This window comes from Thalassophryne amazonica, chromosome 7 (genome assembly GCF_902500255.1).
Source record: "Thalassophryne amazonica chromosome 7, fThaAma1.1, whole genome shotgun sequence".
In the NCBI taxonomy this organism is placed as follows: Eukaryota; Metazoa; Chordata; class Actinopteri; order Batrachoidiformes; family Batrachoididae; genus Thalassophryne; species Thalassophryne amazonica.
This window is the reverse complement of record NC_047109.1, coordinates 80,930,925-80,958,105: the sequence shown is the minus strand read 5'-3', so window position 1 is coordinate 80,958,105 and position 27,181 is coordinate 80,930,925. Positions and strand designations below refer to the sequence as shown.

At 41.5% G+C, this 27,181-nt stretch overlaps 1 protein-coding gene across 1 annotated transcript in view; it reads left to right on the top strand.

Moving 5' to 3' along the window:
* Positions 1-27,181, top strand: part of efna3b (ephrin-A3b) — a 215,833-nt gene that overhangs the window by 162,873 nt on the left and 25,779 nt on the right. The window contains exons 3-5 of the mRNA XM_034174758.1: positions 14,488-14,780; positions 16,194-16,259; positions 19,223-19,300. Of these exons, the coding sequence (XP_034030649.1) occupies positions 14,488-14,780; positions 16,194-16,259; positions 19,223-19,300 (437 nt within the window). The remainder of the gene's footprint in view (positions 1-14,487; positions 14,781-16,193; positions 16,260-19,222; positions 19,301-27,181) is intronic.

Here is a 27,181-nt window from a genome sequence, read left to right as displayed (position 1 = left end):
TATCCTGATCAAAAATGACTCCAAGATTTCTCACAGTATTACTAGAGGTCAGGGTAATGCCATCCACAGTAAGGATCTGGTTAGACACCATGTTTCTAAGATTTGTGGGGCCAAGTACAATAACTTCAGTTTTATCTGAGTTTAAAAGCAGGAAATTAGAGGTCATCCATGTCTTTATGTCTGTAAGACAATCCTGCAGTTTAGCTAATTGGTGTGTGTCCTCTGGCTTCATGGATAGATAAAGCTGGGTATCATCTGCGTAACAATGAAAATTTAAGCAATACCGTCTAATAATACTGCCTAAGGGAAGCATGTATAAAGTGAATAAAATTGGTCCTAGCACAGAACCTTGTGGAACTCCATAATTAACTTTAGTCTGTGAAGAAGATTCCCCATTTACATGAACAAATTGTAATCTATTAGACAAATATGATTCAAACCACCGCAGCGCAGTGCCTTTAATACCTATGGCATGCTCTAATCTCTGTAATAAAATTTTATGGTCAACAGTATCAAAAGCAGCACTGAGGTCTAACAGAACAAGCACAGAGATGAGTCCACTGTCCGAGGCCATAAGAAGATCATTTGTAACCTTCACTAATGCTGTTTCTGTACTATGATGAATTCTAAAACCTGACTGAAACTCTTCAAATAGACCATTCCTCTGCAGATGATCAGTTAGCTGTTTTACAACTACCCTTTCAAGAATTTTTGAGAGAAAAGGAAGGTTGGAGATTGGCCTATAATTAGCTAAGATAGCTGGGTCAAGTGATGGCTTTTTAAGTAATGGTTTAATTACTGCCACCTTAAAAGCCTGTGGTACATAGCCAACTAACAAAGATAGATTGATCATATTTAAGATCGAACAAAGATAGATTGATCATATTTAAGATCGAAGCATTAAATAATGGTAGGGCTTCCTTGAGCAGCCTGGTAGGAATGGGGTCTAATAAACATGTTGATGGTTTGGATGAAGTAACTAATGAAAATAACTCAGACAGAACAATCGGAGAGAAAGAGTCTAACCAAATACCGGCATCACTGAAAGCAGCCAAAGATAACGATACGTCTTTGGGATGGTTATGAGTAATTTTTTCTCTAATAGTTAAAATTTTGTTAGCAAAGAAAGTCATGAAGTCATTACTAGTTAAAGTTAATGGAATACTCAGCTCAATAGAGCTCTGACTCTTTGTCAGCCTGGCTACAGTGCTGAAAAGAAACCTGGGGTTGTTCTTATTTTATGAGTGATGTCACATTGTCAAAGAGGCTGGAAATGGGACACTTTGCACAGGACACATGCACACAGGTAAACCAAAGCAGGTGCACGTGGGTGTGCAGAGACACAGCAGGAATCTTCCAACTAGATTTTATCAAAGAGAAAGTGATTTGCTTTCAGATTACTCACGACCCCCCCCCCCCCCCCCCCCCCCCACTTTTCTTTTCTTCTTCTATCCCTTCATCTCTGTGAAGGAGCTTCTCTTTGGAGTGCCAACCCCTCCCCCTGCCTCCTGTTTTCCTCTCTGCTTCTTCCTGACTTCCACCACTCTTTTGCATTCACTCCTCCTCGTTGGACTCATCCATCACTTGCATTCGCTCTTTTTTGCTCTCCATCACTCGCTCCCTCTCTTTTGCACTCACCGTAGATATAATTCCCTTGAACATTTTGCATGTCTTTGGACCATGTCTCCTCTGCAGACTTGTAAATGATACAAAGAGAGAAAGTGAGACGAGAGGAAGAGCGCACAGAATGAATGTTGGGCAATTAATCTGCTGTCCATGTTAGGCTGACAGAATTAAAGGAGCGAAAGAGAGAGTGGAGAAAGAGAGGCAAATTCAGGAAGGATTTGAGTAGAGCAGGAGGAAGTGATGGAGAGCAGTGTTTCGATCTTCATTTAATAATTGAATAATTATCTCCCAGGAGACATGACCTAGAAGTGAAAGAGAAAGAGAGAGAGCATTCACTGAGGATGACACACTGCTTTCACTGAGGATGACACACTGCTGCCCCCTTGTGATTTTGTACTGTCACCACTGCAACATCTGAGCGTGTGTGTATGCGCGTGTGTGTGTTCATTGGCGTGTGTATGATTTACAACTGCATCGTGTCTCTGTCACACAGATGTGGGCCCACGTCTATGACGAAGGAGAAAAAGAGGCTTTGGGATGTCAGGAAAGAATCTATTTCTCTGTGTCACCCAAACTACACACATTTTCACTCCCAGATGCAGAATCAGACCTTATCTCACTGTCACACCAAGGCTTTTTTTTGGGATGACAGTGATGCATGAGCTGGGTGGGGGGAGTGACGAGTGGGAATGTAGCCGGGACGTTGACACCTGACGTGAGTGCAACGTTGTGTTCAGGTTGATGTACGAGCGCTGGGGTTAGGGGACGGCACTGCGCTGACACCGGGAGAAGGAGCTGTGGCCCATGGGCCTGGAGTCTATACAGAAGCGCCAGCTCTGCATTCTGTGCATACAGCGGCCACAGAACCGCACACACACACACACCTGCTGTGTGTTAATAATAAGTTGGTAAGCCTCACACACAGATTTGCATGAATCCAAGTGAACGTTCACCCTTCACACGCATCAAAAACTCATCTCAAAGGTCTTTGTCATCTGCACCGAGCAACACTGGATCCCAGGGCAGCCTTGAGACAAGAACACCACTGCACAACCACGATACAACAAACACAAACCAAGTCACAACATGAACAACATCTGTGAAAATGTAAGAAAGATGTGTAAAAATGCAAGTTTGACTGTGTGACAGGTGTAAAAATGGAAGTGTGAGCACAGTAACTGCAGCTGACTCTGTGTGTGTGTGTGTGTGTGTGTGTATGTGAGAGAGTATTTTATATTACACAGTATGTGTACATTGTAAGGTGTGAAACTCTTGTGTGCTAATGCCTTGGAAACATAATTGTCCTTGGAGGCATTTAATGAAGTCATTATGAACTTTGATCTTCACATCTATGACACCATGTTATAAATTGTAACACAACAGCATGTGTGTGTTTACATGTAAGTTGACTGTATAACGAGTGATAAATATCACACATTTGTTGAAAAAAGTTTGCCTAATTTAAATTTACGTGTTTCTGAGAAACATAAGAAAATTATAGACACATTCTGATCATGTACTGTACATATTTAAGTTGTGTGTAGTATAATCCAGAGATTGTTTATTGTTTGGGCTTGAAAGTGTACTTTTTGAACACTGTTGTAATGATATTCTGAAAGTTCCTGCAAATCTCTTTGAGTTTTGTAATTCTTCAGCAGTGATTGGGACGGGGACAGATTTTAAATACAAAGTCATGTCAGCAAGAAAAGGATTTTTTTTATTGTTTGTATTACTGCTTTACTGTTGCCTTATAGCCTATAAACTGAACATATAAGTAAACTGCCACAGTAATTAAGCAGTCAACACCAAACTTGCTATGGTTGTTGTGTACTTGTTACACTATAAAATTAAACGGTGAGGCATATTTCTGGGTGAAGACTTTGTATGTAACCTTTATTCTGCCGCTCAGGTACTACACAGAAAAACAGACCCAACAAATCAAATACCGATGCGCTCCCTTAGGGTGAACTAATCGATCAATGATGATCCCAGATCATTCTAACAATATACTACATCCTCCCTTTTTAAGCATGAGGGTCATCTTTAACTTTAACATCACAACAAGAAATAACTCCTTCGATGTTGCCGAATGTCTCACAGTTTTTCTGTTGGAAAACCTCGCTGGCGGACTTAATGCCAAAGGGAAGTCTCTTAAAGTGAAACCTGCCCCACGGTGTGCTGAATGTGCAGAGCATCGAGGAGGGCTTGTCCAGTCTCACTTGCCAGTATCCATCCTTTTCATCTAAGATGGAGAAGATGGTATTCCCTGACAGCCTGTGGAGTACTTCTTCTGGGGTGGGTATTGAGAAGTGCTGTCTCTTGATCGCCTCATTCAGGTCACGAGGGTCCAAGCACACCCTGAGCGACCCGTTTTTCTTCTCTGTAATGACAAGGCTATTTACCCATTCTGTGGGCTCTGTCACAGGTGCAATGACATCTCTTTCAACGAGTTCTTCCAGCGTGGTTTTCAGCCTGTCCATGACAGTGATGGGGATTTTCCTGCAGCCATGCACTACTGGGGTCACATGTGGGTCTGTGTGAATGTGATGCACCCCAGGAAACTGTCCCAGACCACTGAAGACGGAGGGGTAGGCGTCCACTAACTCCTCTTTTGTGGCTGGTGCCTTGACTGCAATGGTCTCCATTCTTTTCACCAGCTTCAGCTGTTCACATGCGTCTCTGCCTAATATTGGAGTGGAGGAGTGCTTGGTGATGAAGAACTGAAGATCTGACTTCACCCTGGCCACATCACAGGTAAGACTCACGGTACCTTCTGGCTTCAGACGTGTTCCTCCATAAGCCACGAGAGCTATGCGGGTGGGCTGCAGCTGATGAGGACCCGGAATCTTCTGCAAAATGCTCAGAGGGAGTACATTTGCGTCTGCCCCAGTGTCCAATTTGAACTTGACCTCTGTATTTTGTATTTTGGCTGTTGTGTACCACGCATTATCGTGCTGACTGTTTTTGGGTCCAGCACAGGACATAGTCCCTATGAACAGAGATTTGACCTCAAGATCATGCACGCCTCGGGCAGTGGCTCGTCTATCTTGTGTTGACGTGCACATCTTCGCGTAGTGGTTCCTCTTGTTGCAGTTGTGGCATATGATGCCAAACGCTGGACATTGACGAGGTTTATGCGCCCCGCCGCACTTTCTGCATGTGTTTACATCTGCTGCTTGTGCCTTTGTTTTTTCTTGTGGTCTCGGCTTACTTTTCATGCCCGCTCTCCCCTTCTCCGAGCTAGCTGACACCTTGTGAAGAGCCTCCACTGACGCCTCTGGCTGGGCTGATTGCATGGCACGCATCTGTGATTTAGCGACTTCTGCTGCTCTGCAGATATCAACTGCTTTATCTAAAGTCAAGTCCGTTTCTCTCAATAGTCGCTCTTTCACACGAACATCAGGCACAGTAAACACAAGCTTATCTCTTATCATGTCATTCTCGGTCATTCCAAACTCACAGTTTTTACATTTCTGGTGTAGTTCCGTCACAAAGTGGTCAACATTGACTCCTTCTGGCATGGGTAGTGACCAAAACTGATGGCGCTCGAACACAATGTTCTTCTTTGGAGTGCAGTATTTTCTGAAGGCATCCAGTATATCTTTGAGTGTAGGTTCACCAGGTTGACCATCCACTTCCTCTGTTTCAACATCGAGGGTGTTGTAGATCTCCAACGCATCCTCACCGACCGTGTGTAGCATGATGGCAATCTTCACCGGTTCATCCTTCTCGTCCGCACTTGTGGCCGTCATGTACAGCTGGAAACGTTGCTCCCATCGGCGCCAATTCTCGCTAAGGTTGCCCGTTAGCACTAGCGGTGCAGGTGGCTTGAACTGGTCCATGCTAACGTTGACGTTCGGTCACTCGATACAAACGAAAAACTTAACTTTCTTCTTACCACAGCGGAGTAACAACGAAAACTAATGGTGTCTCATGTCTCATGTGGCTGAAGAAAGAAAAACCTTTTCTGACACCATGTTGTGTACTTGTTACACTATAAAATTAAACGGTGAGGCATATTTCTGGGTGAAGACTTTGTATGTAACCTTTATTCTGCCGCTCAGGTACTACACAGAAAAACAGACCCAACAAATCAAATACCGATGCGCTCCCTTAGGGTGAACTAATCGATCAATGATGATCCCAGATCATTCTAACAATATACTACAATGGTGATTGGGTGCACTAAGGGGGAGGTCACTGGGCCCTTAGGTTGAAAGCGTATGTGCACGAACACACACACACATACACACAGTCAGCCTTATATAGGCTTTGAAGGATTACGTCAAAACTACCTCATGGATTATCACCAAATTGTCACCACAGATACATATTAGGCCATGGAAGACTCCAGTAAACCTTGGAGGTGATCTGGATCCGAATCCGGATTCTGGATTAAGATTTCTCGTTATATACGCTTTGAAGGATTACATCAAAACTACTTCACAGATTCCACCAAATTAGCACCACAAAAAACTGTTAAATAAGACAATTCAACAGATAGATATTAGGACATGGAAGACTCCACTGAATTTTGGATCTGGATTGGCAGGCCCGGGTAACTCAGCTAGTATACTATATACTTGCCTTATATGCTACTTACTGATACCAATGAGTTTTGTTTGTTTGTTTTTGAGTAAAAATAGCTCAAAGTTTACATAGAATTGGGTGGAAATGTGGATCTCATTGCTGGGATAAAATTACTACATTTTAGAAAATAACCTTTTTAAAGTACAGTATTGAGGGTTTTGTTGTTTTTTCCTTTTGTCTTTTTGCTGCTCCCACTGGCATATAGTTGCAACAGAAAATGTGGTTTGCATCTGTGTAGTGATTTGGCATAGGTTTTATGCCGAATGCCTTTTCTGATCTCCTAAACGAAGACGATAGAACCTAACATGCGTGTGGGATCAAAATTTCAAAATTCATATTTGACCTTATATCATCAAAAATACCCACGATTTTATGAGTAAAAAGAAAAAAAATGAGACATCAGGTTTTTGCTTCTGGAAGTATTGAATGTACTTTAATCAAAATAGATTTGTTTATCAGTCTGCATGTATAAGCACTCACTTAATTTATATATATATATATATATATATATATATATATAGAGAGAGAGAGAGAGAGAGAGAGAGAGAGAGAGAGATAGATAGATAAAATATCAGACCATTACAAGATACAGTACATGTAATTATAATGTGGTGGTTGTGGAATGTTTTCTTCCATGCTCTCTTTTAGGAAAATAAGAAAACTCAAATTTTCAACTTTGTTAACTAAAACCCTGCAAATGTTTCCTATAATTTTGATGAAAATGTATTTTGTCACCTGTTTATCAGTGTGTCAACATTAAATCAAATTGAAATGGACAAATATTCCTCTTCCACCTACAATTAGATTTGATTTTTTTCCCTTTCATTAAAGAAGCTATCTCATTTTCAAAAAAACAAATAACAATTATGATAGTAGTTGTAATAACAACAACAATAATAATTAATATTATTATTATTTTGTAACTTATTATTGTTGTTGTTGTTTTTATTATCACTGCTAAAAGCACTGCACGGTGTTGTACATTATCATCTTGTTGGAAAACGTCTTGCTTATTTGTCTTTTAGTACCAATGTCCAGGGCTCCCACAGGTCCTGAAAATCCTTGAAAGTTTCTCAATTTGGAGACAACAAAAAGGCCCTAGAAAGTTTGTGAACGCTGACACGAGCCATTGAAAGTGCTTGAATTTAATCCTTATATTTAGAATAATTTGCCCTGCTGCAACTGTTTTTTGTTGTTGTTGTTGTTTTGTTTTGTTTTTGTTTTTGTTGTTGTTTTTTTGGAATGTATTGCAGGCTTTAAATACCAGAACAGATGTATATTAACAAATTAAATGAACTTCTTCACAAAATACATGAAATATCTGTTGTGAAAGTGTAGTGACACGGACCCACAACAGGGGGCGTAAATGAACGGACAATGAAAGAGTCGAATATGAACACTTTACTGTTGTGAATGAGCACAACCACAACACAGAGGAATGTGAAATTTTGCAGACAGTCAATCACAAGGGTGACGTGTGGGCAGGCTCGAGGATAGAAGACGTCCGTCCTGAGATGAACCGGAACCACACGATTTCCTCCGCCACCGAACCCGGAGAATACTGGAGCCGCCAAGTCCCGAGTCCCCAGGTGGCCACCGCCTCCGAATGTCGGATCTGGTACTGCTGGCAGGGAGCAGAGACAATAATCAATCAATCAATCAACTTTTTTCTTATATAGCGCCAAATCACAACAAACAGTTGCCCCAAGGCGCTCCATATTGTAAGGCAAGGCCATACAATAATTATGAAAAACCCCAACGGTCAAAACGACCCCCTATGAGCAAGCACTTGGCAACAGTGGGAAGGAAAAACTCCCTTTTAACAGGAAGAAACCTCCAGCAGAACCAGGCTCAGGGAGGGGCAGTCTTCTGCTGGGACTGGTTGGGGCTGAGGGAAAAAAACAGGAAAAAGACATGCCGTGAAGGGGGGCAGAGATCGATCACTAATGATTAAATGCAGAGTGATGCATACGGAGCAAAAAGAGAAAGAAACAGTGCATCATGGGAACCCCCCCACAATCTACGTCTAAAGCAGCATAACCAAGGGATGGTCCAGGGTCACCCGATCCAGCCCTAACTATAAGCCTTAGCGAAAAGGAAAGTTTTAAGCCTAATCTTAAAAGTAGAGAGGGTATCTGTCTCCCTGATCTGAATTGGGAGCTGGTTCCACAGGAGAGGAGCCTGAAAGCTGAAGGCTCTGCCTCCCATTCTACTCTTACAAACCCTAGGAACTACAAGTAAACCCGCAGTCTGAGAGCGAAGCGCTCTAATGGGGTAATATGGTACTACAAGGTCCCTAAGATAAGATGGGACCTGATTATTCAAAACCTTATAAGTAAGAAGAAGAATTTTAAATTCTATTCTAGAATTAACAGGAAGCCAGTGAAGAGAGGTCAACACGGGTGAGATATGCTCTCTCCTGCTAGTCCCCGTCAGTACTCTAGCTGCAGCATTCTGAACCAACTGAAGGCTTTTTAGGGAACTTTTAGGACAACCTGATAATAATGAATTACAATAGTCCAGACTAGAGGAAATAAATGCATGAATTAGTTTTTCAGCATCACTCTGAGAGAAGAACTTTCTGATTTTAGAGATATTGCGTAAATGCAAAAAGGCAGTCCTACATATTTGTTTAATATGCGCTTTGAATGACATATCCTGATCAAAAATGACTCCAAGATTTCTCACAGTATTACTAGAGATCAGGGAAATGCCATCCAGAGTAACGATCTGGTTAGACACCATGCTTCTAAGATTTGTGGGGCCAAGTACAATAACTTCAGTTTTATCTGGGTTTAAAAGCAGGAAATTAGAGGTCATCCATGTCTTTGTCTGTAAGACAATCCTGCAGTTTAGCTAATTGGTGTGTATCCTCTGGCTTCATGGATAGATAAAGCTGGGTATCATCTGCGTAACAATGAAAATTTAAGCAATACCGTCTAATAATACTGCCTAAGGGAAGCATGTATAAAGTGAATAAAATTGGTCCTAGCACAGAACCTTGTGGAACTCCATAATTAACTTTAGTCTGTGAAGAAGATTCCCCATTTACATGAACAAACTGTAATCTATTAGACAAATATGATTCAAACCACCGCAGCGCAGTGCCTTTAATACCTATGACATGCTCTAATCTCTGTAATAAAATTTTATGGTCAACAGTATCAAAAGCAGCACTGAGGTCCAACAGAACAAGCACAGAGATAAGTCCACTGTCCGAAGCCATAAGAAGATCATTTGTAACCTTCACTAATGCTGTTTCTGTACTATGATGAATTCTAAAACCTGACTGAAACTCTTCAAATAGACCATTCCTCTGCAGGTGATCAGTTAGCTGTTTTACAACTACCCTCTCAAGAATCTTTGAGAGAAAAGGAAGGTTGGAAATTGGCCTATAATTAGCTAAGATAGCTGGGTCAAGTGATGGCTTTTTAAGTAATGGTTTAATTACTGCCACCTTAAAGGCCTGTGGTACATAACCAACTAACAAAGATAGATTGATCATATTTAAGATTGAAGCATTAAATAATGGTAGGACTTCCTTGAGCAGCCTGGCAGGAATGGGGTCCAATAAACATGCCGATGGTTTGGACGAAGCAACCAATGAAATAACTCAGACAGAACAACCGGAGAGAAAGAGTCTAACCAAATACCGGCATCACTGAAAGCAGCCAAAGATAACAATACATCTTTGGGATGGTTATGAGTAATTTTTTCTCTAATAGTCAAAATTTTGTTAGCAAGAAAGTCATGAAGTCATTACTAGTTAAAGTTAATGGAATACTCAGCTCAATAGAGCTCTGACTCTTTGTCAGCCTAGCTACAGTGCTGAAAAGAAACCTGAGGTTATTCTTATTTTCTTCAATTAGTGATGAGTAGAAGATGTCCTAGCTTTACGGAGGGCTTTTTTATAGAGCAACAAACTCTTTTTCCAGGCTAAGTGAAGATCTTCTAATTAGTGAGACGCCATTTCCTCTCCAACCTTACGGGTTATCTGCTTTAAGCTACGAGTTTGTGAGTTATACCACGGAGTCAGACACTTCTGATTTAAAGCTCTCTTTTTCAGAGGAGCTACAGCATCCAGAAGTTGTCTTCAAAGAGGATGTAAAACTATTGACGAGATACTCTAACTCCCTTACAGAGTTTAGGTAGCTACTCTGCTCTGTGTTGGTATATGACATTAGAGAACATAACGAAGGAATCATATCCTTAAACCTAGTTACAGCGCTTTCTGAAAGACTTCTAGTGTAATGAAACTTATTCCCCACTGCAGGGTAGTCCATCAGGGTAAATGTAAATGTTATTAAAAAATGATCAGACAGAAGGGAGTTTTCAGGGAATACTGTTAAGTCTTCTATTTCCATACCATAAGTCAGAACAAGATCTAAGATATGATTAAAGTGGTGGGTGGACTCATTTACTTTTTGAGCAAAGCCGATAGAGTCCAATAATAGATTAAATGCAGTGTTGAGGCTGTCATTCTCAGCATCTGTGTGGATATTAAAATCGCCCACTATAATTATCTTATCTGAGCTAAGCACTAAGTCAGACAAAAGGTCTGAAAATTCACAGAGAAACTCACAGTAACGACCAGGTGGACGATAGATAATAACAAATAAAACTGGTTTTTGGGACTTCCAATTTGGATGGACAAGACTAAGAGACAAGCTTTCAAATGAATTAAAGCTCTGTCTAGGTTTTTGATTAATTAATAAGCTGGAATGGAAGATTGCTGCTAATCCTCCGCCACGGCCCGTGCTACGAGCATTCTGACAGTTAGTGTGACTCGGGGGTGTTGACTCATTTAAACTAACATATTCATCCTGCTGTAACCAGGTTTCTGTTAGGCAGAATAAATCAATACGTTGATCAATTATTATATCATTTACCAACAGGGACTTAGAAGAGAGAGACCTAATGTTTAATAGACCACATTTAACTGTTTTAGTCTGTGGTGCAATTGAAGGTGCTATATTATTTTTTCTTTTTTAATTTTTATGCTTAAATAGATTTTTGCTGGTTATTGGTGGTCTGGGAGCAGGCACCGTCTCTACGGGGATGGGGCAACGAGGGGATGGCAGGGGGAGAGAAGCTGCAGAGAGGTGTATAAGACCACAGCTCTGCCTCCTGGTCCCAGCTAGACAGTCACAGTTTGGAGGATCCAAGAAAATTGGCCAGATTTCTAGAAATGAGAGCTGCTCCATCTAAAGTGGGATGGATGCCGTCTCTCCTAACAAGACCAGGTTTTCCCCAGAAGCTTTGCCAATTATCAATGAAGCCCACCTCATTTTTTGGACACCACTCAGACAGCCAGCAATTCAAGGAGAACATGCGGCTAAACATGTCACTCCCGGTCTGATTGGGGAGGGGCCCAGAGAAAACAACAGAGTCCGACATTGTTTTTGCAAAGTTACACACCGATTTAATGTTAATTTTAGTGACCTCCGATTGGCGTAACCGAGTGTCATTACTGCCGACGTGAATTACAATCTTACCAAATTTACGCTTAGCCTTAGCCAGCAATTTCAAATGTCCTTCGATGTCACCTGCTCTGGCCCCCGGAAGACAATTGACAATGGTTGCTGGTGTCGCTAACTTCACATTTCTCAAAACAGAGTCGCCAATAACCAGAGTTTGATCCTCGGCGGGTGTGTCGCTGAGTGGGGAAAAACGGTTAGAGATGTGAACGGGTTGACGGTGTACACGGGGCTTCTGTTTAGGGCTACGCTTCCTCCTCACAGTCACCCAGTCAGCCTGCTTTCCCGACTGCCCGGGATCTGCCAGGGGGGAACTAGCGGCGGCTAAGCTACCTTGGTCCGCACCGACTACAGGGGCCTGGCTAGCTGTAGAATTTTCCACGGTGCGGAGCCGAGTCTCCAATTCGCCCAGCCTGGCCTCCAAAGCTACGAATAAGCTGCACTTATTACAAGTACCGTTACTGCTAAAGGAGGCCGAGGAATAACTAAACATTTCACACCCAGAGCAGAAAAGTACGGGAGAGACAGGAGAAGCCGCCATGCTAAATCGGCTAAGAGCTAGTAGCTACGCAACCTAGCGGATTCCTAAAAACACACAAAGTGAATAATGTGTAAATAATTTAAAGGTGATTCAGCAGAAGGAGTGCCCCAATCAAGGCACCAAACAGGCCATGAAGCAGCACAGGCAACGCACGACAACAGCGAACGCACGACAACGGTGCTAAAATAAAATAAAAATCAACTAAACACGCTGTGGAGCAGCACAGATAACGCACGACAACAGTGCTAAAAGAGAAAAAAAAAAAATAAATAAAAAAAAATTAAATAAAAATGAAAGCGTTAGCAAGCTAGTTAGCTTGCCAACGCTGATAAAAGTTAGCTGATAAAGTGCTCCGTCGCGATGTTTCGACCGTTAGAGGTCTTCCTTAGCGTTGGAGCACAGTAAAAAAGTAAAAAAAAAAAAAAAAAGTAAAAAGGTAAAAAAGTCTTGAAAAAGACTGTTAATTCAAGTCCAAAGCAGCAGGTAGCAGTCTCTGTGTAAACAGTCCCAACAGAGAGCCAAAATTCTGATTTGGCGGTGGAGTCCACCTCCACCTCAACACACACTCGTGCAGCTCCTGTCTCAGTACTTATCTGGTGGGGAAGTAAAGCGAAGCTGTCGCCAGTCACGCCAATCCCCAGATAATACTCCGCAGGAAAACAGCTGCAAAAACGAGTTCACTAAACACAGTTAATATGACACAGATCAAGGCTGAGAACGATACCTGAACGATTCGACGATATTTCGGCAATGAGGTGGAGATGACGTCCGGGTTTTATGGAGTGAGATGATGAAGCATGGATGGGTGACAGCTGTCAAGAGATAATGAGTGACAGCTGTCACCCCCGGCTGTGTCCGTGGCGGCAGCGCCCTCTCGTGCCTGAAGCCCGCACTTCAGGCAGGGCGCCCTCTGGTGGTGGGCCAGCAGTACCTCCTCGTCTGGCGGCCCACACAACATCTTTGGTTCATACTTTCTCCCATTAAGTAGAAGTTAAAGTAAATGTAAGGATCACTGTGTTTGTCATGGTGTTGTTTAGGTTAGTTATTAAAATAAAAAAGGAGTTATTTAGCTCAATTTACAAAAAAGTCTTGGTTTCCATCTCTCTACTCACACAGTACATTAGTGCTGTGCTGTGTTCCACCACCTCTGCTTTCCCAGTAACACAACTCTGTTGAGAAGAAGGTCCTGAGGCCCGTTCTTACCGGTGCTTATCTCCTGATTACGTAGTATGAAACAGATGAGCGTTTATGACTTCCCCTGGACAATACACCAGCCCGACAGAGATTTTACTCATTTGTTCATCTACCTGCCTGAAGAGTTTAACTATGGAATTAGAATCACTGGGTTTAGTGGGTGGATGGAACAAATAAGTGGTAGTTGGGATACCCCACCTCTGCTAAGGACACAGGACTGTTGAAGAATAGCCACAAATTCAAGCCTCTCACTTCCACCTGTGCTTCCATTAATTCTGCAGGTCTTATAAAAGTAGCTAACATTGCTTTACCATCACAGACTGTCGCCACATTTGGTCCTTGAATTTTAAGAAATTGGGCCTTGAAAGTCCTTGAAAAGTACTTGAATTTGATGTCAAAGTGTGGGAACCCTGAAAGTCATCAAGGTATGAAGAATTGTTTAACTTTAGCAAAGTCTCCAATATGAGTGTTTTCTTGTTCTGTGTGTGACTAATGTGTATGTCTGTGTATATGTGTACATGTGTGAGGGTAGTTATGTTACCTTTACTACTTTTTATATTGTGGGATTTTGTTTCTAAGTGTGATTTCTGTTGGAATGTATTTGTTTTATGTTGCTTGTTACCTGTGGTGATTTAGTAGTTAGCAACAGTAAAACGGTTAAAAACGGTACCATCCTTGACAGGAGAAGTAAATGTGAGGCATCATTATAAAATGCTTTGAGCATCTGCTAAATGGAAATGTGTTTTTCTGTCTATATGTGGCCCTAAGATAGACTGGTGGCCTGTCCAGGGTGTACTCCGCCTCTCGCCCAATGACCACTGGGATAGGCTTCAGATCCTCCAAGACTCTTAATTGCAATAAGTTGGTTTAGAAAATAGATAGGTGTTTGTTATCTGCTGAGTGACTGCAGCTCATAAATGTCCATCAAGTGGGTTGAATACAGTACGTGTATCCATAAGCCTCTGTGCTGTTCTGTGATTTGGTTCTTTTAAAATGTGCTTTGTAACAAGAGTACTGTGTGTATTCTAACGCATTGTCCCTCTGCGTTTGTGTTTCCAGTCTTCGCAGGGAAGGCTACACAATGCAGGTGAATGTCAACGACTACCTGGACATCTACTGCCCTCATTACAATGACAGCCAGCGCATGGTGGGCACCGGGGAGCAGTATGTCCTCTACATGGTCAGTTACCGCGGTTACAGGAACTGCGACCCGCAGATGGGCTTCAAGAGGTGGGAGTGTAACCGACCCCATGCACCGCATGCGCCCATCAAGTTCTCAGAGAAGTTCCAGCGTTACAGCGCCTTCTCGCTGGGCTACGAGTTCCATGTGGGACAAGAGTACTACTACATCTGTAAGTGGAGAAAGCAACCAGAGGACTTTTATAAAATGCATTATATTAAAAGCCTGCCATCCCATAAGGCACCAGAAAGCCAGTAAGATGAGATAATCTGACAAACTCTTCCCTTCTCCTCATCAAACATGCTGCAGGTTACTTATTGTATGGATTTAGTCCATCCTGGGGTCATTTCATGATGATAGATTTTTGGTTTGTGGCAGTCTGTCCAGGGTTTAAGTTCAGTGGGTTCAGTTCTGTGGTTTGTTACATCTTAACTTATACGTATCAACAACATAGAAAAATAACTGAAGTTCAGAAATCTTAATAATAATAATTGTTTTGGATCTGTAAGTGTCGGGGTGTAGCCTAATACTGGTGACCACCTTTTCAAGATTACATTCATCTGCAGCTGTGGTTTTACTATTATGTGGTCCGTATGGTCTTGTCATTGATTTATGATTTATATTTTTATAGCATTTTACAGACTGGATTAATTGTTTGTGCCACTTATTGTGCAGAAATACTAAACTTTCTCTGGTTCAACTTCTAAAAAGTGACAATGTTCTGTGTTCTCAATTTATATCACATTATATAAGGGATGCAATGTATCACAAAACAAAACTTTTTTGTCACAAATTGAGTAATTTTCCAATCAGACAAAAACAGAGTCAAATATAACCTTGTTTTCTATCATTAATGAACTTTAAGAACAATGAAAGCAAGTAACTTTTGCCTATGGTGCTGAATGAAAGCTATGTCCAGTGTTTAAATATTTTAAGACAAAACAGAATACCAGGCGGCATGGTGGCTTAGTGGTTAGAACGATTGTCTCAGAGCAAGATGGTCCTGGGTACGCTTCCCTGCGGGTCCTTTCTGTGGTTAGTTTGTGCGTTCTTCCTGTGTTCATATGGGTTCTCTCCAGGTGCTCCAGCTTCCTCCCACTGCCAAAGACATGCAACTGCTTTGATTTCACTGCACCTTTGCATCAAAATTTAAAAAACAAGTCAGCTTAATAATAAATCTGTATTTCACAATAGTATTTGTACTTTGCAATTAATCCACAGTTTGTAAGCATGCCAAACCATGGGGGGGGATCAGCTATGGTCCATTACACTGTTACTTTACATGGAATATCTTCGGGTTTTGGCATGTTGGAAAATAAGACATTTGAATATGTCACACTGGCTTTGAGGTACACACAGTGGATACTGGCCAGGCTAAACAAGAAGTTATTTCATCAGACATATTCAGAGATTAGTTGACAGTGGGAATAATGACTTGGTGCAGGTGTTTCACTTGAATGCCAACGTTATGGTCACATGGACAACAGCACCTGTCTGCATTCAGTCTGCGCTGAAGAGAACCACAGTTTGCCCACAAAAGTACTGTAGACGCACAACGACGTCATGTGTTTTTGTGTTTTTGCAGCCACACCCACCCATCACCACGGTCGCAGCTGTTTGAGATTACGAGTGTACGTGTGTTGCTCCACAGGTGAGTCTGTTTATTTGTGTGAGGTGTGACCTGTAATGAAATACTTGGACCTGTTTTCAGAGCGGAGCTGGACCCATCTGCAGGCTCACATACACACATGCACGCGTTCTAAATGCATCCTAAAACAGGCAGAGCTATTAATACTCCTGCTGAGTTTCCCCTGCAGCATTTTTGACTCACAGCGCAGACCCCCCGCTCCCCAGCTCCTCTTTTTCTTTCCTTCACTCTCTTCTTCTCTCCCTCTACAGTAGTAGAAAGCAGAAGCACCAGCTTTGATGGTCCTCCCCTTCTTTTTCTCACCCTCTCTTTCTTTATCTTTCACCTCTCTGACCTTGCTCCCTGTCATAATCCATTTCTCGCTGAGAGCGGTCAGCGGGTGGCTATGTATATGTAGTGTTAACCTCTCTCACTTGCTCTCCTGGCATCCTTCAATCTCTTGACCCCCCCTTCTCTCACACACACTTTGATCCCTAGCCTGTCCGGTCCTTTTAACTTTCACAGCCCTGTCGTATTAACCTCTCCTCCCTCATTCACCCCGACTCCCTCTCTTCTCACACAATGCCTCTCTTCAGCCTTGTCTGCCTCCCCCTCTCCCTTCTTTCTCTGTGGGTGATGTTGTGCCATGTCAGTCTTTTTGCTTTAAGGGACTTTTTATTTTGAACCCCTACCCTCGCCCTTTGATTTCTTGTCATTTTTAAAAGTTGTATTTCAGTAAAGTGTCAGTATATTTCAAAAGAAGTGTCTTTTTTTAAGGCCAGAAGCACCTATTTAAGCACTCCCTCCATCCTGATTCATTCTATTTCAAAGTTTGTTTACAGCTTCCAAACAGAACAGGGTTTTCCCCTTGACTTTTGTGTTTTTAATTTTGATCCATCCCCTGCCTCAGGTGGATTTGCCTGATTGGGTGTGTCAGTGATGAAGGATTGGCACACAGGGCTCAGCTAGCTTTATTATGTATTTGTATGTTAAAATTACATATTGCCATCTCCTGTTTGATTCATGTGATTTTAGTAATGTGTCCCTGTTAATGTGTTTGTATTCTTATCTATTGATGCATAGAACTGGAACACACTGAGTTTGAGAAATGTTCATGTTGCTGAAGAGCAAGCAATTTTTGGGATTGGTTGTATTTTGGTGCTGAATTCTTCCCAACATCCAAAAACATTTTCCTCTACATTGTTTTACACACACACACACACACACGTTCTGAATGCACTAAAATGCGGATCTGTTGCTGAAATGCAGCATGGGGCCATTTAATGGGGGTCAAAGTTCAAAAGAGGCATTTCTTGTCATTTTCACCAAAAACAGTGAAAAACTTGACCATGGTCACATGGGTCAGCAGTTGAGTAGTGGCTGCTGGACTTCCTCGGCTCCCTTGGCCAGAATTATGGTCTCTCTCCGATCATCTCCACTATTTTGGTGGGCAGCTCTTGCATGACTCCCACATGTCAGATCCTCAGTTTTATCTCCAATCACTCAAAATGTAGTTTCATCCGTTGTCAACCCCTCACAAAGTTTCCTCATGATTCTCACATGTTATGAGTCATGGAGGCTATAATCAGAGCGCTTCTTGACACTTGCAACGGCTCTGTGAGTACTTGGTGAGGAGCTTTGTCACCTCACCAACTTTGAACTGTTCAAAATTCAGTCGACATGCGAGCAACACCCTGCGACTCATGCGAGGGGATGGCGCTACAGAGCAAATGAAATCTCGCAAAATCCCTCACAAATGCTGTTTGCAAGTAGCCCAGTTAGATACCACGCTTAGAGATCTGAGTAGTGTGTGAACTGTGTTGATTTTGGCCTTTCCCAGTCACGTTATCTGTCTGTGTACTTGGATAACACACTTCATCTGCTTTGTCCCAGTGCACCCAGTTGTAAATGGGTACCAGCCTCAGCTAAGGAACTACCCTGCTGTGGACTAGCATCCCAACTAGGGGGGAGTTGTAGACTCTCATCCATGTCACACTACAGAATCCCAGGATAAGTACTGTTAGCAACTGGCCTCTGGGCCTGTAGAGGGCTTACATTATTTTCCAGTGTATAAGTTGCATTTTTTTTTCTTTTTTTACTACTTTGGGAGGTCCTGCGACTTATATATCGAAAAATTTATAAGTTGCAGAATAAAGTCGCAAAAATAAATAACTTATGTAGGCCTTTCCCAGGAATCAAAGCACTAAACAAAATAAACTCCAATAATAAAAGAATAAATGCCAAGAACAAGAAGAACACTGCGTCAATGCACAAAAATCCCAAATTAAAGAGATGATAATATAGAAAAGTTATGACTTGCATATGTTTTTTCCTTTTCAAGATGCATTTTTTTCATTGGTGCAGTTTCTGTTCTAGTGTAGCATACACTCCGAAAAATATAATAATTCTTATTTATGTACACATACAAGAAAGGCTGGACAAACAGGCAGAATATTACCCACTATGTGCAGTTTTTCAATATGCAATACAATTACTATTAACATTTGTTTGGCTTCATGTATAACTTCCACTGCTATAGGAGAATTTTATTGCTGGTGTGTTTTTGCAGGTATTAACAAAAAATGCATTCTGCATTCTTAATCTAACAAGGTCTTATGTAAGAAAGGTGACCTTGTAAGAAAAGCATCCTTGTCTGCACTTGTGGGCCAAAACACTGGATATCAGTAGTTTGAAAGGTTTTACATCATTGCCAACCATTTCCTGTTATTGATGTGCAAAGTGAAGATGTTATGTGAATAAAGCTGAACAACCACCTGAAAGTATCTCACCACGGCTGCACATTCCATTTGCATAACTATCAAATTGCAAGATGTGTCGGAAATCTAATTTAAAATCAGGTGTTCTGTCTCTTGTGTGTGTGTTTTTTTAAACCGCCTGTGGGATGAAGCACGTATACAGTTTTACTCATCGTCTATGTCTCACCTCTCAGTGTGGCTCTCACTCACCTGCTTTCTTCTCTTTCTCAGCGTCTGATGCGGACGATGAGCCAGAGCCCACAGAACCAGACTACACACTTAGACCAGGCCTAAAAATTGATGATATCGGTAAGTCACACAAACACAGACACGCAAAACCCCCACACAGAGTGACTCATTTTACTCAAATCGATAAAGTATGAAGTTGCAGAAATCATGTGATGGTGTTGAGTCAGTTCATCCCTGATTGCTGATCACTGACGTCTGATAGTGGTGTCAGACTTAGACGGCTGAAGTAGTATATAACTTTCGAGGAGGCTCTTTGCACAGTTAACTTCACAGCACCAGCTGGCTCTGCAAGCTGCTGATCCTGCTGAACAGAAACATGCAAATTCTTTTCACGCTAGCTGTTTTCACCCGGATAAGCACAGAACACAGAGTTTCGGTGACTATTAAAAAAACAAAACCAGAATTTATTCAGAAAAGGTCTGTGCTTCCTGATTAGTCATTATTTCCCACATGAATGGTGACATAATGTGCAAAACACTAAATATTCTTAATGACTTTTGCCTGCAGTTTAAGGGAGACAAAAGTTAAATAGCAGCTTCTGAGCATCATTTCAACAACACAGTATAATAATTAAATACAGCTGCGAGTTGCTATCAGGCCAGACCTGACACGTTGTTATCAGTCATCAGCCTGTCAACCTTTCACACACTTTTCCAAGTTGGCTTGTAAAATATGGTGCTGTGTTTCTCATTTGTACGTGCGCACACCCTCTCACATCGGCGCACTTGCCCAATAAATCAGTTTGTCCTCATAAATGTCAAAGACAACTCATCACTAGCTAAAGGCTGCAAATCATAACGTTTTGTTTTTTTTCTGATGCCACTCCCTCACTTCTTTTACTCCCTCTACCCTTCTCTTATCTGACAGTTCTTCCAGCATAACCTCCTCATCATCCCACTCTTTAATTCCAACATTACGCTTTCCACCCTCTGCATAAGTGGGAATGCAGTGGAGGGTAAAGCCACTTAAACTCACCTTTTGATGTGTGAAATTGAGTTTTTCCTTCTTTTTTTTTTAAATTCATGCTAAATGTTAGAAATCTCATTTTTAAAAAAGAGTTTGCATTAATACCACTGCAGCGATGTATGTTCAAGAGAACTATACTCAACAAAAATATAAACGCAACACTTTTGGTTTTGCTCCCAGTTTGTATGAGATGAACTCAAAGATCTAAAACTTTTTCCACATACACAATATCACCATTTCCATCAAATATTGTTCACAAACCAGTCTAAATCTGTGATAGTGAGCAGTTCTCCTTTTCTGAGATAATCCATCCCACCTCACAGGTGTGCCATACCAAGATGCTGATTAGACACCATGATTAGTGCACAGGTGTGCCTTAGACTGCCCACAATAAAAGTCCACTCTGAAAGGTGCAGTTTTGTTTTATTGGGGGGGATACCAGTCAGTATCTGGTGTGACCACCATTTGCCTCATGCAGTGCAACACATCTCCTTTGCATAGAGTTGATCAGGTTGGCAATTGTGGCCTGTGGAATGTTGGTCCACTCCTCTTCAATGGGCAGTCTAAGGCACACCTGTGCACTAATCGTGGTGTCTAATCAGCATCTTGATATGGCACACCTGTGAGGTGAAATGGATTATCTCAGCAAAGGAGAAGTGCTCACTATCACAGATTTAGACTGGTTTGTGAACAATATTTGAGGGAAATGGTGATATTGTGTATGTGGAAAAAATTTTAGATCTTTGAGTTCATCTCATACAAAATGGAAGCAAAACCAAAAGTGTTGCGTTTATATTTTTGTTGAGTGTACAAGCAAAACTTATTTGAAGCCAACATCCTTATCACTGAATATCCTCATAGTATTCTGCTTTAATCAGATTTTAGTCAGATTTATAAGGTGACACAGAGGCATATGAAATAACTGAAAGAACAACCTTTGTCTTGTCTCATTTATTTATCTGATGCAAAATGTGAATTAACCCTCTGGAATCTGACACATCTCTGCATCAAAGTTACATGACAGAATTAAGCAAGTGTACCATCCAATACTCCACTCTCGGAGTTTCCATTTGAATGTGTGTTGAAAGGGCGGCTTCAAACTATATACCAGTTTTTAAATTCTGTTAATGGGCCAAGTATAACTTGAATTATGATTACTAATTTTCTCAGTGTTTTTTTCCTCAATATTATGGTAATTTTGGTGTGCATATTTGCAGAAAGGCACAGTAAACGGGAGTCTTATTTCCTGGTTGAGCTCCGTCTTGCTGCAGGAGAGGCAGAGAAAAAACAGGACTTCCCATTTATCACTGGTGGTAAAACGCAAGACCTAAGCCAATCAAAATAACCAACCCCACGTCTGGTCAAAATACCACCAAAGGCAAACATAAGTACCAACACTGCCTCCAGGTGGGCAACAGGAGGAGTGACACTCCTGTGGGTGAGGCCTGTGTCTAATATATCTTGTTTTTGATAGGAATTGTTTTTTGAGTGGCACAAATAATTTGTGTGGCATTTTATTATTTTGTAAATAGTTGTACAAAAAGACGCCTTCAGCATTTCCTGCATTTTAATGCAAATAGTTGTATGTAACTTTGTTGTTTGCTACATTTGTACATATATTTTTGAAGTTTGCAATATACATTTGCATTCTAATTTATAAAACTGGCTTGTTAAACATGTTTGTGGTTTTCACAGTAAAAAACAAACTTTTTTATTTGTATTTTATGTCTTTGTGTGAATTTAGGTTCATTGTGTTAATACAGTATGTCAGTGTGTAAGAAAAAAACTGTAAGGTCACACAGCTGCAGATGTGCTGAAAAAAATGACACCAAACAAGGCAAAGTAAGTGGTCTGCTTGAGGTTTCTTCCTCAAATCATTAGGGGGAGTTTTTCCTTACCACTGTCACCTGTGTCCTTGCACTTGGGCAGAGGTCTCAAACTCGTTCCAGAAAGAGCTGAGAGAGTGCAGATTTTCTTTGCAACCACCCACTCCACCAGATGATTTCACTGATTAACTGATTACAAAGTGATGTTAATCAGTAAAATCACCTGGTGGAGTGGGTGTTTGCAAAGAGAGCCTGCACCCTCTCGGCCCTTTCTGGGATGAGTTTGAGACCTCTGCTGTAGGGGTTGGTAAGGTTAGACCTTATTTGTGTGAAGTGCCTTGAGGCAGCTTTGTTGTGATTTGGTGCTGTATGAATAAAAAAAATTAATAATTGAATTGAATTGATATGGGATACTGAATGGCTTATGGATACTTAGTTCAGCTTAGGGCCCGGTCCCAATGGCATTTAGGAGGATTTGCGTATGGATTGCGCACAAAATTGGCTCATATTCACTTAACATCTGCAATATGCGTGAAACATGCTTGTATGAGTCACCCGACACCCACACACGTCCGCAATTATCCGCAGAGGCACGTTTTTCCGTTACCAGGATTTTTGAGCTGCACAAAATTTTGGCTGCGGATGACATCCGCCTTACATACTCCATACATACTCACACAAGACATACTCAGACTATGCGCTGTATATTCGCCGTCACCTGCTGATATCCGCAACTGACAGAGATTTGCAGCTTGGCAGCGGACTGGGACAGTGTGTAAAACGGATATTTTGCGTGCCCATCATGTCCATATCACAAACTAAAATAAGTTGTAGCGACTGCATACAGATTGGAAACGAATAAAGTGTTTTTATTACGTCTGCTTTGCATCTGATCTGCGGAGGATGCAAATCAGATAAATGGACTGCATTTATATAGCGCTTTTCCATCTGCATCAGACGCTCAAAGCGCTTTACAATTATGCCTCACATTCACCCCGATGTCAGGGTGCTGCCATACAAGGCGCTCACTACACACCGGGAGCAATAGGGGATTAAAGGCCTTGCCCAAGGGCCCTTAGTGATTTTCCAGTCAGGTGGGGATTTGAACCCATAATCTTCTGGACTCAAGCCCAACACCTTAACCACAAGACCATCACCTCCCCTAAGATGCGCTGTGTTCACAGCTGGACGCCGTTCTTTGTTCTCCTGGCTGCCACGCGCTCTGCATTGGATGCTGCGTATATAAAATAATTATTTTGTGGCGGATTAATCATTTTATTCTGCAAATTGCCTGTTGAAAATGGCTCTAATCACCTCCTGAATCACAGAGGAAGCTGCAGCTGGGCCGTTCGCGCGCGTGCAGCTGCAGAAAACATTTTGAGCTGTCTAAAAAGGTAATTTTTCCTTCTTGTCTGCAGCTGTTACAGTTATCATTCCTATGTTTATAACAGATTTAACTTCTTGTTATAATCGTTCAGATGAGCTGCGCTCTGATGTGATCCGCTGACGTCACCACTTGCCCTGTTCACTGCTTCTTTACTCCAATCAACTTGTCCAAGTCCAGCAAATGCTCCAGAGCCTGTATTGTTGGTGTGAATAGTGATGCCGACGCCCGAGTGCACTTCTTTTATGACCGCAATGCAAATGCCGTGCACGCGCAACACATGCATGATGCATTCATAATACACCCGTAATACTGCCGTGATAATCGCAATGCATTCGGATCTGTTTCTTCACTACATGCGTTATACAACCGTGATTGTTCATCATATATTCGCTATATATTATTAATATATCCGTAATTCATACTGGGACATTTGTCATTTTTGGCCATTTTTGTTGCGGACGACAACGATTGCCCTTAATTTGTGTACTCGATTCATGTGCAATTAATGCTTTCCCCAGTGGGACCGGGCCCTTAAATCCAGTTTGTGTGCTGGGTGTCAAAATCCAACCCCTCGTCCGTGTCATGAGACCTGGGTGATGGCTTAAGTATGGGATTGCTTGTGGTTAAATACAGTTGGGACCTTATATGCCATGTGGCCACTACGGTAACCACGAAGGCCCAACAGGAATCTTGAACATGAAATGGCTAAAGGGGCTCTGGTGAAACAATAAGTCCTCAACGGTGGATCAATCAATCAATTTCAATCAATTTTTTTTATATAGCGCCAAATCACAACAAACAGTTGCCCCAAGGCGCTTTATATTGTAAGGCAAGGCCATGCAATAATTATGTAAAACCCCAACGGTCAAAACGACCCCCTGTGAGCAAGCACTTGGCTACAGTGGGAAGGAAAAACTCCCTTTTAACAGGAAGAAACCTCCAGCAGAACCAGGCTCAGGGAGGGGCAGTCTTCTGCTGGGACTGGTTGGGGCTGAGGGAGAGAACCAGGAAAAAGACATGCTGTGGAGGGGAGCAGAGATCGATCACTAATGATTAAATGCAGAGTGGTGCATACAGAGCAAAAAGAGAAAGAAACAGTGCATCATGGGAACCCCCCAGCAGTTTACGTCTATAACAGCATAACTAAGGGATGGTTCAGGGTCACCTGATCCAGCCCTAACTATAAGCTTTAGCAAAAAGGAAAGTTTTAAGCCTAATCTTAAAAGTAGAGAGGGTGTCTGTCTCCCTGATCTGAATTGGGAGCTGGTTCCACAGGAGAGGAGCCTGAAAGCTGAAGGCTCTGCCTCCCATTCTACTCTTACAAACCCTAGGAACTACAAGTAAGCCTGCAGTCTGAGAGCGAAGCGCTCTATTGGGGTGATATGGTACTACGAGGTCCCTAAGATAAGATGGGACCTGATTATTCAAAACCTTATAAGTAAGAAGAAGAATTTTAAATTCTATTCTAGAATTAACAGGAAGCCAATGAAGAGAGGCCAATATGGGTGAGATATGCTCTCTCCTTCTAGTCCCCGTCAGTACTCTAGCTGCAGCATTTTGAATTAACTGAAGGCTTTTTAGGGAACTTTTAGGACAACCTGATAATAATGAATTACAATAGTCCAGCCTAGAGGAAATAAATGCATGAATTAGTTTTTCAGCATCACTCTGAGACAAGACCTTTCTGATTTTAGAGATATTGCGTAAATGCAAAAAAGCAGTCCTACATATTTGTTTAATATGCGCTTTGAATGACATATCCTGATCAAAAATGACTCCAAGATTTCTCACAGTATTACTAGAGGTCAGGGTAATGCCATCCAGAGTAAGGATCTGGTTAGACACCATGTTTCTAAGATTTGTGGGGCCAAGTACAATAACTTCAGTTTTATCTGAGTTTAAAAGCAGGAAATTAGAGGTCATCCATGTCTTTATGTCTGTAAGACAATCCTGCAGTTTAGCTAATTGGTGTGTGTCCTCTGGCTTCATGGATAGATAAAGCTGGGTATCATCTGCGTAACAATGAAAATTTAAGCAATACCGTCTAATAATACTGCCTAAGGGAAGCATGTATAAAGTGAATAAAATTGGTCCTAGCACAGAACCTTGTGGAACTCCATAATTAACTTTAGTCTGTGAAGAAGATTCCCCATTTACATGAACAAATTGTAATCTATTAGACAAATATGATTCAAACCACCGCAGCGCAGTGCCTTTAATACCTATGGCATGCTCTAATCTCTGTAATAAAATTTTATGGTCAACAGTATCAAAAGCAGCACTGAGGTCCAACAGAACAAGCACAGAGACGAGTCCACTGTCCGAGGCCATAAGAAGATCATTTGTAACCTTCACTAATGCTGTTTCTGTACTATGATGAATTCTAAAACCTGACTGAAACTCTTCAAATAGACCATTCCTCTGCAGATGATCAGTTAGCTGTTTTACAACTACCCTTTCAAGAATTTTTGAGAGAAAAGGAAGGTTGGAGATTGGCCTATAATTAGCTAAGATAGCTGGGACAAGTGATGGCTTTTTAAGTAATGGTTTAATTACTGCCACCTTAAAAGCCTGTGGTACATAGCCAACTAACAAAGATAGATTGATCATATTTAAGATCGAAGCATTAAATAATGGTAGGGCTTCCTTGAGCAGCCTGGTAGGAATGGGGTCTAATAAACATGTTGATGGTTTGGATGAAGTAACTAATGAAAATAACTCAGACAGAACAATCGGAGAGAAAGAGTCTAACCAAATACCGGCATCACTGAAAGCAGCCAAAGATAACGATATGTCTTTGGGATGGTTATGAGTAATTTTTTCTCTAATAGTTAAAATTTTGTTAGCAAAGAAAGTCATGAAGTCATTACTAGTTAAAGTTAATGGAATACTCAGCTCAATAGAGCTCTGACTCTTTGTCAGCCTGGCTACAGTGCTGAAAAGAAACCTGGGGTTGTTCTTATTTTCTTCAATTAGTGATGAGTAGAAAGATGTCCTAGCTTTACGGAGGGCTTTTTTATAGAGCAACAGACTCTTTTTCCAGGCTAAGTGAAGATCTTCTAAATTAGTGAGACGCCATTTCCTCTCCAACTTACGGGTTATCTGCTTTAAGCTGCGAGTTTGTGAGTTATACCACGGAGTCAGGCACTTCTGATTTAAAGCTCTCTTTTTCAGAGGAGCTACAGCATCCAAAGTTGTCTTCAATGAGGATGTAAAACTATTGACGAGATACTCTATCTCCCTTACAGAGTTTAGGTAGCTACTCTGCACTGTGTTGGTATATGGCATTAGAGAACATAAAGAAGGAATCATATCCTTAAACCTAGTTACAGCGCTTTCTGAAAGACTTCTAGTGTAATGAAACTTATTCCCCACTGCTGGGTAGTCCATCAGAGTAAATGTAAATGTTATTAAGAAATGATCAGACAGAAGGGAGTTTTCAGGGAATACTGTTAAGTCTTCTATTTCCATACCATAAGTCAGAACAAGATCTAAGATATGATTAAAGTGGTGGGTGGACTCATTTACTTTTTGAGCAAAGCCAATAGAGTCTAATAATAGATTAAATGCAGTGTTGAGGCTGTCATTCCCAGCATCTGTGTGGATGTTAAAATCGCCCACTATAATTATCTTATCTGAGCTAAGCACTAAGTCAGACAAAAGGTCTGAAAATTCACAGAGAAACTCACAGTAACGACCAGGTGGACAATAGATAATAACAAATAAAACTGGTTTTTGGGACTTCCAATTTGGATGGACAAG